Source organism: Protopterus annectens, chromosome 7.part1 (assembly GCF_019279795.1).
Source record: "Protopterus annectens isolate FY-2018-M chromosome 7.part1, PAN1.0, whole genome shotgun sequence".
In the NCBI taxonomy this organism is placed as follows: Eukaryota; Metazoa; Chordata; order Ceratodontiformes; family Protopteridae; genus Protopterus; species Protopterus annectens.
In genome coordinates, this window is record NC_056740.1 from 104,808,750 (window position 1) to 104,827,363 (window position 18,614).

General features: G+C 39.1%; 1 protein-coding gene across 1 annotated transcript in view; it reads left to right on the forward strand.

The window, feature by feature from the left end:
• The window catches only part of CACNA2D3 (calcium voltage-gated channel auxiliary subunit alpha2delta 3), a 2,619,084-nt gene extending 2,616,711 nt beyond the window's left edge, over positions 1–2,373 (forward strand). Inside the window, exon 30 of the mRNA XM_044078472.1 lies at positions 1,948–2,373. Within this exon, the coding sequence (XP_043934407.1) occupies positions 1,948–2,040 (93 nt within the window). The 3' untranslated portion in view covers positions 2,041–2,373. The remainder of the gene's footprint in view (positions 1–1,947) is intronic.
• The last annotated feature ends 16,241 nt before the right edge of the window (positions 2,374–18,614 follow it).

The window sequence follows — 18,614 nt, forward strand, 5'->3', positions numbered from 1 at the left end:
TGGAAGACTATATTTTGGCTTCTTCATCCCATTGAAATTATTTGTCCTTGTCTGTAGGTCTGGCACATTGCACAAGACTGCCCCTGAATATTCTGGCTTTATATTTTTCAGCAAAATTATGTTCATTGCTGTAATCTGCATATCTTTATGTACTATGAGAAACTGTAACACATTCTAAGAGTGACTTGGAATGATCATGAACACAAAGCAATTCTGATGGACATGCACAGCATAAATATTATTTTAATTTTTATGTTAAAAGAACAGTTCTGTGAATGCTATTCTTGTCTACATCATTTTCTAGTTTACCATGCAATAAAATATGCCTTTCTTGTCCCCTGACATTAATGCTGCTTATATAGAAGCGGTTATGATTTGATAGTTCTATTAGATATAATGCTTACTGTCATTTCACTGACTTAGAGCAATGAAAACCTGATTAAAAGCCAATGAGTCTAACTTTAGCTAGATGACCAGGTACTAGTGGAGCTGAACAACAGTGGGATGAGAACGATGACTTCATACAAGCTTGCTTTTCTCAGGAGGAATAGGATGGAGTGGACTCTGCTGGGAATAGTTTGCCATCATGATTCTGGTGGAATCTTAGAATCAATGACAGAGGTGTTAGTGGGCAACGGAACACAGGACTTCAGGGTGGGTGACTGTCAATACCCAGATGCACACATCTACATAGAAATATTCAATCTACATAAAGTGTAGGAATTAAGGGCATAACACTAAAAACAAAAATACTGTGACCTGTATCTGTGACATTGTGCTGGGGACACTGATCAGCTCTCCACTTCTCAGAATCCGATTCAAAACTGACATCCATCTATATGAGTGGTGCTAATGGCACCAACTGGGCGGTAATAAATCAGATGTGGGAGACTATGAGATCAAGGAAGAGCTAAACAGCAGAGACTCCAAGTGCCAAAATGGGAAGAAAAGTTACAAGGACTTGTCATTTCCCTTCTCCTTGACAACTATGGTTAGTGAGTATGGAAAAAATACATAAAACAAAAGTAACCAGGTGATTACTGCATTTACAAAGACGTGTGTGTCTGTGTCAGTGTGTGTCAGAGACAGAGAGAGGGGGGTGTATGGGTTGTAATGCTTTGTGCTGTGTATCTAATGCTACTGTTGCAACTACTAGGCATGTATGTATGTGTGTGTGTGTGTGTGTGTGTGTGTGTGTGTGTGTGTGTGTGTGTGTGTGTGTGTGTGTGTACAAGTCAGTGTGTGTGTTTGGGTATGAGTTGTGTATATATGAAAATGTCTTTATGCCTCCGAGCTGTCTTTGTGTGCATATATGTAACTGATTATATGTAAGTGATTGTATGTGAGTGTGTGTGTGTGTGTGTGTGTGTGTGTGTGTGTGTGTGTGTGTGTGTGTGTGTATGCGCGTGCGTTGAAATTATAAAATGCTTGTAAAATTTATGTTTTGAATATTGAATACTTCTTCCAACAGTAATTACATATACTATAGCAACTTTGTTTTAAAACATTAGGTGGAGGAACTGTTTTATATAAATTTATAAAAAGGTAATACAACAAATACAAACCAACTTAACAGGCTAGCCATTTTATACATGCAACAGTAACTTCCACAGTAGGCATTACATGGAAATAATGGACCTTTCAAGGGTGGCAAGGCCTTTTGTTTGTGGCATCAGGCCTCACAGTACTGCTTCACTGTTTGCAAATTCCTTGCAGTACATGCCCTACTAGGCCATTATTGCTTGCATATATGTTACATTGTAAGTACTTAACCTTTGACTAATCCATTTAGTGTCTTTATTTTTTTCTGTTTTCTATGATTCTTTGTATATACAATATAAGTTAGTCAAGCTTGCTATTTCTGCAAATTTATCTTAAGAAACAAACTCAATCTGAGCAAAAAAAAATACACGTCTTTAACTGTTTGCATTCATTTTTATACAACAGGAAAATGCTCGTGAATGTGGAGGAATCCCTGAACTGCGACCACAGATTACAACTGTGCTATTTCTTCTGCTTTTAAGTCTTTTAGTAAGGTGACAAAAATGGATATATTTGTGTGGCATGCAAAAATTTCAATTTCATGGATAAACTGAACTGGAAACAAGCAGACACTACATAAGAGAACTGCAATTCAGATGAGCATCACGTGTCATGGCATGTCACCATTGCTAGAAGTCAGATAAATCATGAACATAATATCACTCCTTTGAGTTGCGAGTCATGAAATGTTGATGTTTATATTATGTGGTAAGGAAAAAGTTAAAAGGACATGAGTCTGCAGAAGGATATGTTGCTATAAATGGCTTTGCCTCATCTATAAGAGTTTATCCTTGTTTGTGTACTTTTTAATAAAGTATATTACAAAACGTGCGGTATTATTATTTGCTGTTTTGTGACACTGCTATATTTTGGAAAGAAAAAAGCTGAAGAAAAAAAAGACTATTTTATTTTGCCACTGACATATGCAAACTAGGAGTTAGATGAAATGTCTGTGAGCAGTCTGCCTTCCAAACTGGGACAACTATATGCTGTAAGAATTTAAATTAGCAAATGGCATGTGTATGTAATGGCTTAGCAAGCCATCAATTTTCTATTTGATTTCTACCTTTACATCCTTTTACTAAAGTTATAACATTGAACTTATCCAAGATTTTTTCTGGTAGTTGAAAAGTAAATATCTCAGTGATGTTTTTCTAGTGAGTGCATTTTTTAATATCATAAAAAAACAACGAATATGCCAAAAAGAGCAAATATTCCAAGCCACCGTTGTTTTATAGCTTTATGCTTAAAATGGTATGATATCAGCTGTTTGCTGTTGTAGAAATTTACATTTTCAATTGTGAAAAAAATACTGTTTTTTTGTATTTACAGAAATGAAAGCTGTGCTAGAATAGTAAGCATGCTAGTCATTATAAAATTATCTCAACATCAAAATGTTTGGAAAATCAAAACAGAAGCAGAATTAATGTGGGATTCATGCTACCTGTGCTAATAAATCTATTTCTCTGAATGATGCATATTATACCATGACCCCCCCATTAATATTCCAAAATGTGCACGCTGATTGGTCAGCGTGCACATTGTAAATCGACTTATACTAATGGAAAAAGGTCCGGTCGCCCGAACTTTTACCATTAGTATAAGTCTTTTTTAAAACACTGTCTCGCTATGTTAAAGGAGTTTAACATAGCGACACAGGTTTAAAAAAAGCAACGGAGATCTCCGTTGCTTTTTTTAAAGCTGTCTCGCTATGTTAAACTCCTTTAACATAGCGACACAGTGCGTAAAAAAGCAACGGAGATCTTGCTTTCTCCGTTGCTTTTTTTTTAAACCTGTCTCGCTATGTTAAATGGGTTTAACATAGCGAGACAGCTTTAAAATAAGCAACGGACATCGCTTCACCCTCGGGACCAAACCACGCCAACCGTGGGTAAATCCCGCATTACCCACACCCAGGCGTGGGTTATTGCTATAATATTAACTTACTGATAGAGAAAAAAATGTTCCAGTTACTCCCTGAGCACCCATGGAAATTAAATGACTTTTCATCTAAGACATGACATACGTTCGTGTATGACACAAAAATTCACATGCTTAGCTATTATACTATGGAGTCATTAAAATATTATTTTTGAGACTGTATTATACTCTACATGGCAAGCAAAATATTATTCTTATAATGCGACATACTCAAATATGAACATGCATACACACAGGCAAAAACACATACACATGCCCAAACACACACACCCACGCACACACCCACACAGCCATGTTTAAGTATTTTTACATTAAATACTAGCTGATTTTGAGTAATTTAAAGAAGGTTTAGTAAAGCTATCACAAAATAAATATGCTACTGTAAAATATAAATGCATGTTAAAATTGTGAAATTCAAAAAGTTAATTATAAAAAGCTGCAAGGTACTGCCATGTTGATTTATCTCCAGAAAGTGAATGGTGGGGACTGAATGTAGTACCAGTTAAGTTTAAGGTATGTTTGGGATAGATTAAGATGCAGTAAAACCAGACAATGACAACTGATGCCTGAGAAATGCACTTTTAATAAATACCGAGGATCAAACTGGAGTTTGTACATGAGGACAAAAATGCCAGCAAGATCTAGTTGGTCTTATTTCTTTTCACAATGTTAGTTCTAGAGTCATATTTCTGGAAAAGGAGTGGCCTGCTTCCTGTTCTGAAGCTGAACCTTGAAACACCCAAGTGATAAATGGATGCTCGTAAGCCCCAGCTGTCTGCTGTACATTTGCTCTTTATATTGCCAGGTAAGTGTGTCACTTTAGTTGTTGTGTCTTTCGGCTTATCCCGGTTAGGGGTCACCACAGCGGAACTCCAGTCCGCTAATGTTTGGTAGTGGATTTTTACGTGCCGAGTTACCAGCCCTGATGCACAACCTTCAACGAAGGCAAGTCCATTCATGCATGCCTCCACACAGAAGACGCTCTAGCTGAGAATCGAACGGGACAATGTCTTGCTGTGAGGCGACGACGCTACAGAAGCACCACTGTCTGTGTACATTTGCTCTTTATATTGCCAGGTAAGTGTGTCACTTTAGTGCTCCTATGAATTTCAGAAATAAAACATTTGTTAGTTATGCATATGTATTTAACATGGCAGGTGCAGCAGTTAGCATTGTCACCTCACAGCATGACGTTCTCTGGTTTAATCTTAGCTGGGGTGCCTTCTGTGCAGAGCCTGCATGCCCTCCCTGTGTTTGCGTGTGTTCCCATATGTGAAAAACAGCTTGCATGCTTTCAGAGAAGATTAGTTCTAGCCCTAAGAAAAAGTGCACTACCTACCTTTAAATAAAGCTAAATTGTACACTGTTTTATTAAATACAGTAAAGTATTAAGGCTGCTAAAGAAGATAGGATCTCTTGTTCACTTAACATAATTTCATACAATTTATTACTGAACAGCTTCCCATTGTACATTTAAATCTTGCATTTCTTTTAGAAAAGAAAGTTTAGAACTCTCAAGATTAGCTGTTTGCAGCTGTAAACAGAAGAATTATACCATGACCCCCCCAAAACGTGCACGCTGATTGGCCAGCGTGCCCGTTGTAAATCGAGTTATACTAATGGAAAAAGGTCCGGTCGCCTGGACTTTTTTCCATTAGTATAACTCGTTTTTTTAAAACACTGTCTCGCTATGTTAAATGGGTTTAACATAGCGAGACAGCTTTAAAATAAGCAACGGAGATCTCCGTTGCTTATTTTAAAGCTGTCTTGCTATGTTAAACCCATTTAACATAGCGAGGCAGTGTTTTAAAAAAAAGCAACGGAGAAAGCAAGATCTCCGTTGCTTTTTTTAGTGTCTCGCTATGTTAAATGAGTTTAACATAGCGAGACAGTTTTAAAATAAGCAACGGACATCTCCGTTGCTTATTTTAAAACTGTCTCGCTATGTTAAACTCATTTAACATAGCGAGACACTACCAAAAAGCAACGGAGATCTTGCTTTCTCCGTTGCTTTTGCCCACAGCTCTGATGTACTGCGCGGGTGCGCAGTACATCAGAACTGCCGCGGATGCCAGACATCTGCGGAAGGGCAGCAAACAGGCATTATACTATGCCATTATTTAAGAAAAGTAATAGTTTCTTTTCTTAAATAATGTCATGGTATAATAGCAATAACCCACTTCTGGGTGTGGGTAATGCTAAATTTACCCACGGTTGGCTTTGTTTGGTCCCGAGGGTGAAGGCTTCACCCTCGGGACCAAACCACGCCAACCGTGGGTAAATTTAGCATTACCCACACCCAGGCATGGGTTATTGCTATAACAAACCACCAGTAAAACCAGTGAACTTCAAAGATAAGTATATGTAGAAAAGAAAAAGCACTGGAACCAAGGCAGTTAATGCAAATCACACTCCTTTTAATGTAAAATAATAAAAACACAAAAGTTTAAAAACTTTCACCCAGAGGGCTTCCTCGGATGTATGAATGAACTAGTATAAGAACAAACAAATAGGTTTTAATAACAGTTTAAAATCACATGGCAAATGCAATTAACATATTCGAACACGGTTCTCTTTCTCTCTCAATAAAGGTTTTAAAGAGACAGTACCATTCAGACCTGGTGAAATATGAGCCTTCAAGCATAATATTCTGCTTTGTTAGTTCTTTGTGCAGTATCTACACCTCTTATGTTCTCAAACAACACTTCTAATATCCTTAATTTAAAATTATGCTACATTCCTTGCTCAAGTTTATGTTTAAAAAGAACATTAGTAGGTATAGCTCAATTTATTTCTGAAATGTGGCTAGATAACCTCTGGTTAGTTTTACCTACATAATAACAGTTACACCGGTCACATTTAACTAGCTATACTAGATACCTGGTATTACAATTCCCATATGCTTTAACTTCAACCACTTTACCAGTTATAGGATGAGAAAAGGTTTTGCAAGTCTGTATGCCCTGGAATAAACAAACTTTACAACAGAAGAAAGAAACTTGCAAAAAAGAGTAAAATCCCATGATTGGAGGAACTCCCTGGTCAGCCTCAGCAAAATGCTGAGATTTCTCATAAAATCCTCCAAAGCTAGTTCCGAAAACAAAATTGCCACTGATTCTAAAGACAACCACAAAAGCATTCTATAGCTATGTCAAGAATCTCAGTGGCAACACTCAGATCTGCTCTCAGTTACAGCACAATGGCACTAAATATACAGAACCAACTGATATTGCAACATCCTGACAGATAGGTTCAGTGCTATTACCCCTCTCTCACCTCCTAAAATGCTCATCTCTATACCTGAAGAATGCAAAGTTCCTGTTCCTATGGCTGCACAGGTAAAAAACACACAAGCCAAGATCACAGCATCCATGGGACCTGACAACATCCCAGGCTGCGTTCTACACGAACTAAAGAATGAACTGGCACCCCAGCTAAGTACCATGTTCAATCATATCAATCATAGCCTCACCTCAGACTTTGTGCCCACTGAATGGCGCACAATGACGGTTATCCCACTCCACAAAGGGGTAGCCACCACGGACCCTGGGAACTACTGCCCCATTAGCCTAACGAGCCTGGTCTGCAAGGCCATGGAATGTATCATCATGGAACTTATAAACAAAGACATTGGTAATCTCCAAACTCTGGACCCCACCCTGTTCAGGTTTGTAAAAGGCAGATCATGTCTCCTAAACCTGATAGACTTCTTTGAAGCAGTCACCAAAGCTGTAAATAAGGGTAAGGTGGTTCACACAGCCTATCTAGATCTTTCCTCACATAGTCGGTAGTCTACTTAACACCGAAAGTGTGATAAGAGACCTTGGGACACAGGTGGACAGTAGTCTCTCCTTTGATGATCACATTGCCACAGTAATCAGGAAATCCTTCTAAGTGGCACACCTCATCACAAAAAGTTTCTCATACAGGAAAAAAGAGGTTATTGTTCCCCTCTACTCGTCACTCATTAGACCCATTGTAGAGTACAACACCTCTTTTAGTATGTACCTCACAAGACATCTACAGCAACTGGAAAGGCCACAGAAATACCTCACAAAGAGGATTACTGGCCTCAAACAGATGCCCTATGCAGGCCGTCTCAAAAAACTCTAGCTTTACTCCGTCGCATATCACCTACTCAGAGGCAATCTCTGCCTAACATACAAAGCTATGTCAAACCCAGAGTTGTTGGACATGCTCCACTTAAAGAAGTCCCAATCCCTCCGTGCTACATGGCCTAGGGACCTAAACCTTGTCACCACAATAAACAGAGCATGCCGGAGGGATAGATTCCTGTCCCAGAGACTTCCCATACTCTGGAACAAACTACCTATCTATATCAAACAGAGCTCCTCATTAGCACTCGAAGAAAAATCTTGATGATTGGATAGGAAATAGGAAATTCACCCCGGGGATCACCTCTGGGGCTCTGCTCGACAGGGGCACAGGAAAATAATTTTCTTGGGTGGCAAAAGTCAGGGTACCTTTTTGGCTAGGCTTATATAGGCCCTAGGGCCAATAGCCTAGTACCTACCTATGAACCTTTGAGCCTAGGGCCAATAGCCTAGTACCTACCTATTAAACTTCCCTCCTTATTCTTTGGTTTCCTTCCACATTCCGAAGACATGCATCTGGAGCATTTATTCATGGGCCTCCACTGAAAATGGGATCTGTCCCAATCGGACTTTCCCAGTAAACAAATGTTAAATAAATCAAACTGTTATTCAGAGTACTAATTGTTATTCAGAGAACTCTTTTTTATTCAGAATACGTTTTGTTACTCAGAGTACTGTTTCATCCTAGGAACCATGAGTATGATAATTTCTAAAGCAGCTTCTACTGAATAACGTTTTGCATAGATACTTCAGTGGTCACATGCAGAATGATGGTGATATCTCAAGAGGCATGACTGGGAGAAACGGTGGACAGTCTTTGTACTTCTATACTAGTCTAGTTATTAATGATAGAAAGCAGTACTACCTCCATCTACAAAACAATCACAACTATAACCCAAAACATTTCTGGAATTCAGTCTCCACTCTATTAAACCCTGCCACCAAAAACAATCCTTGCCCAAAATCTGACAAAACCCCTGCTGAATTAGCTAGCCTTTTCAACTCCTACTTTATAGACACTATATCCAAACTTGCCTCCACCTTTCCTAAAGCTACCCACAACAGCAACCCCAATGCAACACACCATACCCCAGAAAACCCTTCTCCCCAGGCTTTCTCCTTCTCTCATATTCCCACTTCCACTATTACTAAACTCCTGCTAAAACTCAAACCTGGTAGCACTGCCCCAGACAGCTTACCCCCACAATACCTTCAAATGTCAGCCAAATCCATCAGCTACCCCATAATAATTCTTATAAACAGATCTATCCAAGAAGCCTATGTACCATCCATTTGGAAGAAAGCTTACACCATACCTTTACACAAAGGCAGTAATAATTTCTCAAATTTCTGCCCTATAGCCATTCTATATCCTATTTCTAAAATAATGGAAAAATGTATTCAAATTCAGCTTATGGATTATCTATTCTAAAACCAACTCACAACTCAGCATGGCTTCCACCCTGGTCATAGTACTGCAACTGCTCTCCTATCCTTCTTAGACACTGTTAACCACAACTGCAATGATGGTAAACTTGTCTCCGCACTTTTTGTTGATCTCTATAAGGCTTTCAAAACTATCTCCCATCCTCTCCTCCTTTCCAAGCTCTCACACCTAGGCTTGTCCACTCCCATCATTAACTGGTTTACTAGTTACCTCACAAACAGACAACAATCCACCAAATGGTTACACTCCTTCTCTCCTTTTCTCATTACTTCTACCAGAGTTCCCCAAGGATCCATCTTAGGCCCCCTCCTGTTCAGTATTTTTATTAACGACTTTCACTCCACTCTCACTCATGCATCTGTAGTTCAATACACAGATGATTCTACTATTATCTGCCCTGGTAACTCTGAAACCGAACTTCTGACCATCACCCAGAATGCTTTCTCCATTTCAGAAACTGGATGACAATCACCCCGCCCTCAACCCAAATAAAACCAAACTCTTGCTCTTTACACCCAATAAAAGTACCACTATTAATAAATCTGAATTCATCATTTTCTTCTCCAACAAGACTGCCTTAGAGGTAGTTTCCCATACCAAGTTACTTGGCGTAACCTTAGATGACAACTTAACCTTTGACCAACAAATCCACAACACCATCAAAAAAACACACCAAAAACTTGGCGCCCTCTACCGACATAAACACTTTTTAAACTCTACTAGAAAAACACTTGCTTAAACTTTTCTCCTACCTTCCCTCCTTTATGGTGGCCCATTCTGACAAACATCCAATCCTCATTAAAAACTAAAATGGAGAGCTGCTATAACAAAACTGCTAAATTTGTCACCAGGGCAAAACATTCCTCCCATCACTGTCACTCATTACAATCCCTGAACTGGCTAGAACTCCCATAACACCTCACATACATACAACTATCTACAGCACACAAATTCATCTATAATTCCTCCAAATGCCCAGCCCTTGCTTCACTTCTGACTCTTTATCAACCAAACTGACCTCTAAGATCTCCAGATCTTTCTCCCTTTCTACTTACCCTCCTGTACACCTCCTTTTACTGATTGACTCCAGCTCCTCTCTGGACCTCTTTGGTTCTTCCCGCTCCGTTCGCCCTGCGGGCTCACTCCGCTCCCCTACCCTACCCCCAAATCCCACCCACCCCCAGTGCATCTACCTTTATTCCTCTCATAGCCACACCCTCTACAACCCTTATCCAATCAAACACTTATTCCCCAAAAACCACACCTCCCTTCCCCGCCCATTCTTGCCTCTATTACCTACCTCATCTAACCCACTAAAACATTAGATTCCTACACTCCCACTCAAATCTCTACTCTGTTTCCACATCCAATCCTATACTCTTAAACATAACTACTCCATGACTTACTTATCTCTCCTACATTATAAATATCTTATCTACCACCTAACACCTCTGTATATTTCATAATCTAATTCTCCAACTTCTATCTAGAGTTTATCTAGTCGCTAAACACTTCAACCCCCTATATATCTTACTTCTTATTTAAACACTACTATTCTATTAATTCTTCCTCATCATGCTTGCCAAACAATCCTTCCTCTTCCTTTCACTATTACTACTTTTCTCCTTATCCTCTATCTACCACCTTTCTCAACCTACTATTTCCATGATCCCCCAACCCTTTCATACTACAAATTCTCACAACTCACCTTTCTTACCCACATACTCTCTTATTTCCCCCTACTTATTCCCCTCAGAAAACCTCCATCTCTTTCAACACAAACTGATCTCATATCATGCTAACTTTTCTATCATAACTGCTAGCAAAGCCCTCCAATTCACAAAAGAACCCAATCTCATCTCCTTGCTAACTACTCACACAAACCACTTCATACTTCATCTGATTACTACACTCATCTCTGGAGACATCCATCCTAATCCAGGCCCTACCACTACAACCAATATTAACAAATCCCTACTATTTACTTCTCCAAACTCCCAAAGTATAGTAAACAAAGTCCCAAACCTTCATGCTTGGCTCACACACAATAAGCCAGATATCCTAACTATTTCAGAAACTTGGCTAAAACCACACATTAGAGACTCTGAAATAGTTCCTCCAAACTTCTCTATCATAAGAAAAGACAGACCTCACAAAAAAGGTGGAGGAGTAGCCCTTCTATATTCTTCCTCCCTAGTAGTTACTCCCTACAATAAACCTATTCCACACTTCAACAACGCTGAACTTCTCCTGACCCTACTACAAATCAACAATCACAAACACATATGCATAGCTTCCCTTTACATCCCCCCTGGGGATAATATCTCCACACTTGAACTTATCCTCTCCTGGCTATCCACTAACATTAGTAATGAAACCATAATCCTTGGAGATGTAAACATTAACTGGGCCCTTGTCCAGTCTCCTACAAATTCCACAAACATCAACCTCTATAACTTCTCACAACTAATCACTTCAGTAACTTATCCTGCCAAAAACCTCTCCAATGGGAGTATACTGGACTGGATTCTAGTCTCCCATCCTCTCTATTTCACCAACAGCGGCACTCTTCCCGACCCACTTGGTGACCACACACCCACCTTTACCTACCGGCTTCCTACTGTCCTTCAACAAACCCATAACTATATCACATTCCGTGACCAAAAAAACTTCAACCCAATAACCTTCTCAAACTCATTACAAGCAATTAATTGGAATTGTCTAAAAATACTACCTCTTGAAAATGCAGTCTCATATTTTAACTCAACATTCTTAAAAGTACTAGACTCCCAAGCTCCCTTACGGACAAAAAGAATAAAAACCAAATCAGCCCTATGGCTCTCCAAAAATACCCTTACTATCATGAGACAGAGAGATAAAGTCTGGACACGCTACCAAAAACATAAGTCAGCACCTCTCCTAAACGAATATAAAATGCTCCGAAATAAAGCAAAGAAAATGATAACTTTTGATCGTCAAAACTACTTCTCAACACTCCAAAACCATAATAAAAACAACCCTCAAAAATTCTGGAAAGGGATCTCTACTCTCCTCCACCCCAGCAAACCAGTTACTCCCACCCCAGATCCAAATGCTCCAGAATCTGATTTAGCCACACAATTTAACTCCTTCTTTATCAACTCCATCTCCAAACTGACCTCTTCATTCTCTAACACCTCTCTCTCCACTTCCACACCCTATTCCACATCCACTAACCCCTCTTCTTCCTCTTCTACACAAACCCCACCCTCATCTCCACTACCCCAAAATTCCCCCTCTTCTGACTGCACCCTCTTCTCATTAAATCCTGTACCTACAGCTACTATAAAGAAACTTCTTCAGAAATTAAAACCATGTACCAATGCTCCTGACAATATCCCTTCTTACTTTCTCAGTGTAGCCGCTAAAACTCTTGCTTACCCCATTAGCATCTTAATAAACCACTCCCTACAAGAATGCATAGTTCCCCAAATCTGGAAACAAGCTTTTATTATACCTCTACACAAAGGGGGCAACAACAATAACATTAGCAATTTTCGTCCTATAGCCATCCTGTCCCCCATTTCTAAACTCCTTGAAAAATGTGTCCAACTCCAGCTTCTTCCACACCTCCTAGACAACCATCTCATTACCCCTACACAGCATGGTTTCAGACCTAATCATAGTACTATGACTGCCCTCCTCTCCTTCCTTGAAACTGTAAATAAAGCCCGTGACTCTGGGCAAATTGTATCTACTTTGCTTCTTGACCTCTCCAAAGCCTTCGACACTATCTCTCACAACCTGCTCTTAACCAAACTTTCCAAACTCCACCTATCTTCTTCCTCTCTGAACTGGTTCTCTAGTTACCTTTCCAACAGAAATCAAGCTGTAAAATGGAAAAAAGCTACCTCCCCCTTCCTTAGTACCCCCACTGGAGTGCCACAAGGCTCCATACTGGGTCCGCTTCTCTTCAATATATTTATAAATGACTTCTGCAAATCAATTCCTTCCTCTAGTATCATCCAATATGCAGATGATTCTACTATCATCTGTTCTGCCTCTTCTATCCCTACTCTACAAAAACTTACCCAGGAAGCTTTCTCTTCCACAGAGCAATGGATGCAAAGTAATCATCTAGCTCTCAATGCCACTAAGACCAAACTTATGTTATTTACTCCATCAAAAGTTATCCCTCCAGACATAACTACATTCTTAATTACAAGTCAAAACAACTCACCCCTTGAAATAGTATCAGAAACTAAACTACTTGGGGTCCAAATTGACAACCTACTGAAATTTAACTCCCACCTCCAAATAAACATTAAAAAAACACATCAAAAACTTGGCATGCTTTATAGACAGAAAGCCTACCTTACATCTGACACTAAAATCTCTCTCTCTACCTCCTTTCTTATCCCTTCCCTTCTCTATGGTGCCCCACTACTAACTAATCTTCAGTCCTCTTTAAGAAAACAGCTTACTTCCTGCTATAACAAAATTGCAAAATTCGCCACTAGCCATAAGTCCTCTACTCACCACTGTGTCTCCTCCATAAGCTAAAATGGCTAGAACTCCCCAATCAACTAACTTACACCCAACTAACTCTAGCCCATAAACTTATTCTAAACCCCTCACTCTGTCCCTCCCTTTCCTCTGCCTTTAAAATGCACCTCCCTAGTAGAATTCTAAGGTCAAACAATCAAAATCTACTCAAGTACATAAACCTACTTATCCACCAGGAAAAAACCTTCTTTCCTTTAGCCTCGCCGCCTATGGAACTCCCTTCCACCACTTATTCGCACCACCTCTAACCACATCACCTTCAAAAGTCTCTCTTCTTACATCTAGCAACACAGTGGGTATGCTCTTGCTCCCACCCCTCATAACTAACTCTACTAAATCTCCTTCCATACCGTATTCTACTTTATGTACCTACTATGTATGCTCTCTAATCTCTATTAACTGGTCTCTTTTACTTGTAGGTCATTATCTAAATTAGATTAACTGTTATAACTGCTATTGTACATGTGATAAGTTTTGCTCCTTCCTGCCTAAACAGTACCAATAACTCTCTGTAACTAGATTGTTAATTGTAAACTGTTGAATGTATATCTGCTTGTTTTGGAGCTTTTCTCCCCAGGACTCCATTGAAAACGGGTTCATTATGGCCCAATGGACTATCCTGGTAAACCAACTGCAATAAAATAAAATAAAATAAAATAAAATAAAATAAAATAAAAATAAGATCTGAAAATCAATCACTTATCCAGGGTAAGAGACCTAAGCTCCTTGCAGGCCAATACCTTTACTCTTTCACTGTAGCTAAACTCTGGAATGCCCTTCCACCTTCTCTCCGTATTATAAATAATGCCCCATCATTCAAAAAATCACTTCACCAACATCTCTCTTCTCATTGGCTATGCCCTTGCACTATCCCCAATTCCTCAGTAACCTGATTCCTGACTTGACTCATCTCTCAGATACCCTTCTTCACTCTCCCTATTGAGTATTCACCCTTAATTACAGCACAGTGTGCCTCATCCTGCCTTACATGGTGTGTAAACAATTGTGTATGTGTAGATTATTATAATCTGTCTGTTATATTGAATACCTTGCCAAGCATCCAACTCTTCCATAAAATATAGCATACATTCTATGTTACTTTGTTACCTCTGACTCTTATGTCGTTTCTCTTGTATATTGTCAAATGCTGTTATTAACTTGCTAAACAAATTCTTTATTATGTACATTGTTTTTGGAACTTTTATCCCCAGGCCTCCACTGAAAATGGGCTCACACCAGCCCAGTGGACTTTCTTGGTTAACAAAAGCAAATAAATAAATAATAAATAGTCATGAATTGTCCATAAGAAGCACCATGTATGAAAACCAGAATGATCATAAGTTTACTTTGCACTAGAGCACTTATGGGCAAAAGTTGATGATTTAATTTGTAGCTGTGCCAGCAGACTCGAGGCCATATATTCTGAAGACTGACACTGGGCTGCCAAATGTTTACCAACTGGAGGTCATTTAAGTTATAAACAGTTGATGAAATAAATGGTTAGAACCTTGAAGCCGAAATATGTTCCAAAGGCATCCTGGGAATGCCAATCCTTGCATCTGTGTGGAATAAATTCAGTTCTATCCTCTAAAATAGTGTCTTCCATATACCTTGGGAGGTCACACGTGTGTAGTTCAAACAGACCTCACCTCTGCAGTTAAGGCGGAAGCAATATATGCAGCTGAATAGCAGTTTCTGCTTCTCATTTTGGGTTATCCTTTGACTTTCTGATAGTCAGCAGTGGAAGGAAAGGCTGTCAACTTAAAGGAATAAGTTATGTATGCAGTGCTAGCAGAGAAAGTTCTCCTTATCTGACCAGTAAGTAATAGTAATCTGAGAAGGCAGCAGACATGGCAATGATTGAAGGGAAGTTCTGGCAAGGTTGTAGAGAATTAATTAATGACAGTGACTCAGAGATGCTGTTAAAAATTCACTAACTAAGGAATTGAATGGGTGACATTGTCTGCACTTGTCTCAGCAAGAGTGGAAAAATGTTGAACTTGACTAGGACTATAACTCTTAATTGTCTAGATGTTTGTCTTCCTTCATAAAATGTGTAGTTTAGCAAATCTCTGAAAACTGAAGACAGTAAATAGTGACAAATTTGAGTTTCAGACTTCATATAATTTAGAAAAATACATATTAACACAAATCATGTTATTCTAGCAACTAAGTTTATAAGAGCAATATTTAAAATCTGAACCTATTTTGTTTTTTTTTCCTCTCCCCATTATGTCAGATTTTGACCAGATTTCATGCAACGATATGTTATGAGAAATGACTAGGATACTGTTATATTGTGAAACAATGTTTGGAGAAACTTTCTAGTGGACAAGTCCTGTTCTGATGAGGCAGTACTTGATATAATTGGTGGAATTGGACTCATTTCTGTAAATCAGATCTCCATAATAATAAATCAGTTTCACTGTATCACTGCTGTAGGAGTGAAAAAGATCAGGCCAAAAATGATGATGGCACTGTTCATTATTGGGCTGGGTGACATGGTTAACACAGCCTTTTAATTAATTTATTTTTTAATGTAGTCATTTGTTAACCAACTAAGTGATCTAGTCATCATGGTCCATTTCAGGCACAATTCAGGGCACAAGTGGAAGACTAAATCCAGTTTATGCAGGTATTTCAGACTAACTTGTCACCCTGTGTTTTCAGGAGGAAAAAAGGAATCATGGTACCTACTGAAAACCCACACAAACAGTGACAAGAGTCTAAGATTGAATGCAATGCTATTGAACTGTAGGGCAGAGATCTTAACCACTGAACCAGCATACCCTCCTATTTCTTTGTTGCATGAAACATGGCGACAGTACCTATGGAGTGCCAAAGTGTGATGGCAGACTCTATTTTCAGAAAGCATGACAGAACCATGTATTACATTAAAGAATTAAAGAACTTACACTATTTAGCCTCTCTAGAAAGTCTGTATTTTGTGTGCTGGACAGAAAATTTCAACTAATGGTCAAGTTTCTGATTAGGAGGCACAATACAGATTCCATCCATGGAATCGACAGTTGATAAATTTTCTGCTCTTGCACAGAAACTGAAGTCTCATGGGGGTTTCTTAATATTATTTACTTGTATTTTATGGACCTAGAGAAACCGTTTGACATCAGGTCCTAGAATAACCTGTAGAGATGCTGAAGCAATTAAGGGTTCAAGGGCCACTGATGTTTTTCTTTTGATCTGTCTGTCTGACAAGCGAGACTTGTATCCGCATTCACAGCATTAATTCAGATACATTCATGGTGGTCATAAGATGCCAGCAATGGTTTGTCTCATGCCCCTTCATTTTCATGATTTTCATATTCAAGACAGCAGTATACAGCTGAAAGTTGGAGGGGAGGTCCAGATTATGAACGTGAGAATTCCATCTTTGTTGTTTATAGATGATTTTTTCCACTCAGCCTCAAATGAATGCCATTGTTAATTTATACAGAGGTCCATTGCTCTTCTGAGTGTAAATTATGGTTGAAATAAATCTCACTCAGACTCTGCCACAACTTGCTGTGAGGGAAAGGTTAGTTTGTTTTTGCTTTCTTGTATTTTTTATAGCTTTATTGCTTTCCTCTATTTTGTATTTTGCGATTTATTTTCTTTACACTGTTTTACTTGCATTCTGCTTTTAATTGTATATTTAGACTAGGAAAGAGACCACAGCTGTGTCTCTTGCGAGTCACACACAAATTACATTTTTCCCCATCATGATGCTGTTGAGTTTTTAAATTCAATTGTCTTTCTAGTTGCCTGGCCCTATGTTAATTTGACCATGTCTCCTTCCCTCTCCTCTTTTACCGGCTATTGTGAGAAAGCATAAAATTATGTGAAATCACTTACCTTCAACTATTTAAATTTTTTGGCCATCCCACTGAATTTTATAGAACCAAAATACAAAGTGCCCACCCCCTTCCAATCTATCTTGCTCTTTTAAAATTAGTGGCTCTCCACTTAGATTGCTGAAGCTTAAGTCACCCCCTCTTTCATATCTAACTAATTAATGCACACTGCAGTGCTTAGGATATTAACCCATTTTTCATGCTTACCTTTAAATCTGCAATATCTACTCAAGACTAGCAATTACTGGAGAGCCCACATTCTGCCCCTCAGTAGTGATCTTGGGATTAGTGCTTTTGTTTTGTTCCTGGTGAGAGGAGCACAGAGGCATTATTTCCTGAGGTCTGCTGATCACCTCAGTGCCTAATAACTGCTTCATAGGTGGCATCTTGGAATCTGTGCTTATATTTTGCTTCTGGTGAAAGAAAGATCAGAGTGCATAGATTCCTGACTGTTTCTGGTTGGTAAGTGAGTGTCTGTGCTTGACCTTCCTGATTGGTCTGGTCGCTATTCAAGGCATCTACAAAGAAAAGTCTGCAACAAGCCTACAGACCATCACCAAACAGGCTGGGGCCTGCTTCTCATCTTGGGGTTGGTGTTATTGTTTTGCTTCTGGTGACAGAAGAAACAGAAGTGCATTGTATCCCAGCAGAGTAAAGCTGTGGTGAGATCAACATTAGTACTAGTCAGTATCCATTCAGGTGACTCCCCTCTTTTCATCATTCTTAACAAGCTAATTCTTTCTTTTCAGTAAGTGCTGCTTGATTTGCTTCTAAATTCAGAATGTTTGCCTAAATACTTTGTCCATAAATCATCAGGTTCTTATTATTAGTTTCCCCTGAAGTGTTTTGCAGTGGCCTGTATAGCCGCAGGCATCTTGAGTTGACATTTTTCCTGTAAAAGCACCATTGAAATTTCATGAATACCTAGTTGCACACAGGACAACTAGTTTGCAATGAGAAGCACTGCCCCCAGAGTTGCAAATCAGGTACTCCTGACATTATTTTATATTCTTATTACAAGTGCCTAGTCAATAAAAAAGGGTCTGTTGCCATGGATAAGAACTTTCCCACTATCTCTGTTACCAGCTTGGTGGATATGGGCATCCTGAGGCAATGTAGAAACTGCCTCATGTTTACTGACAAGCAGTTAATTCTCAAACAAACTGATATGGT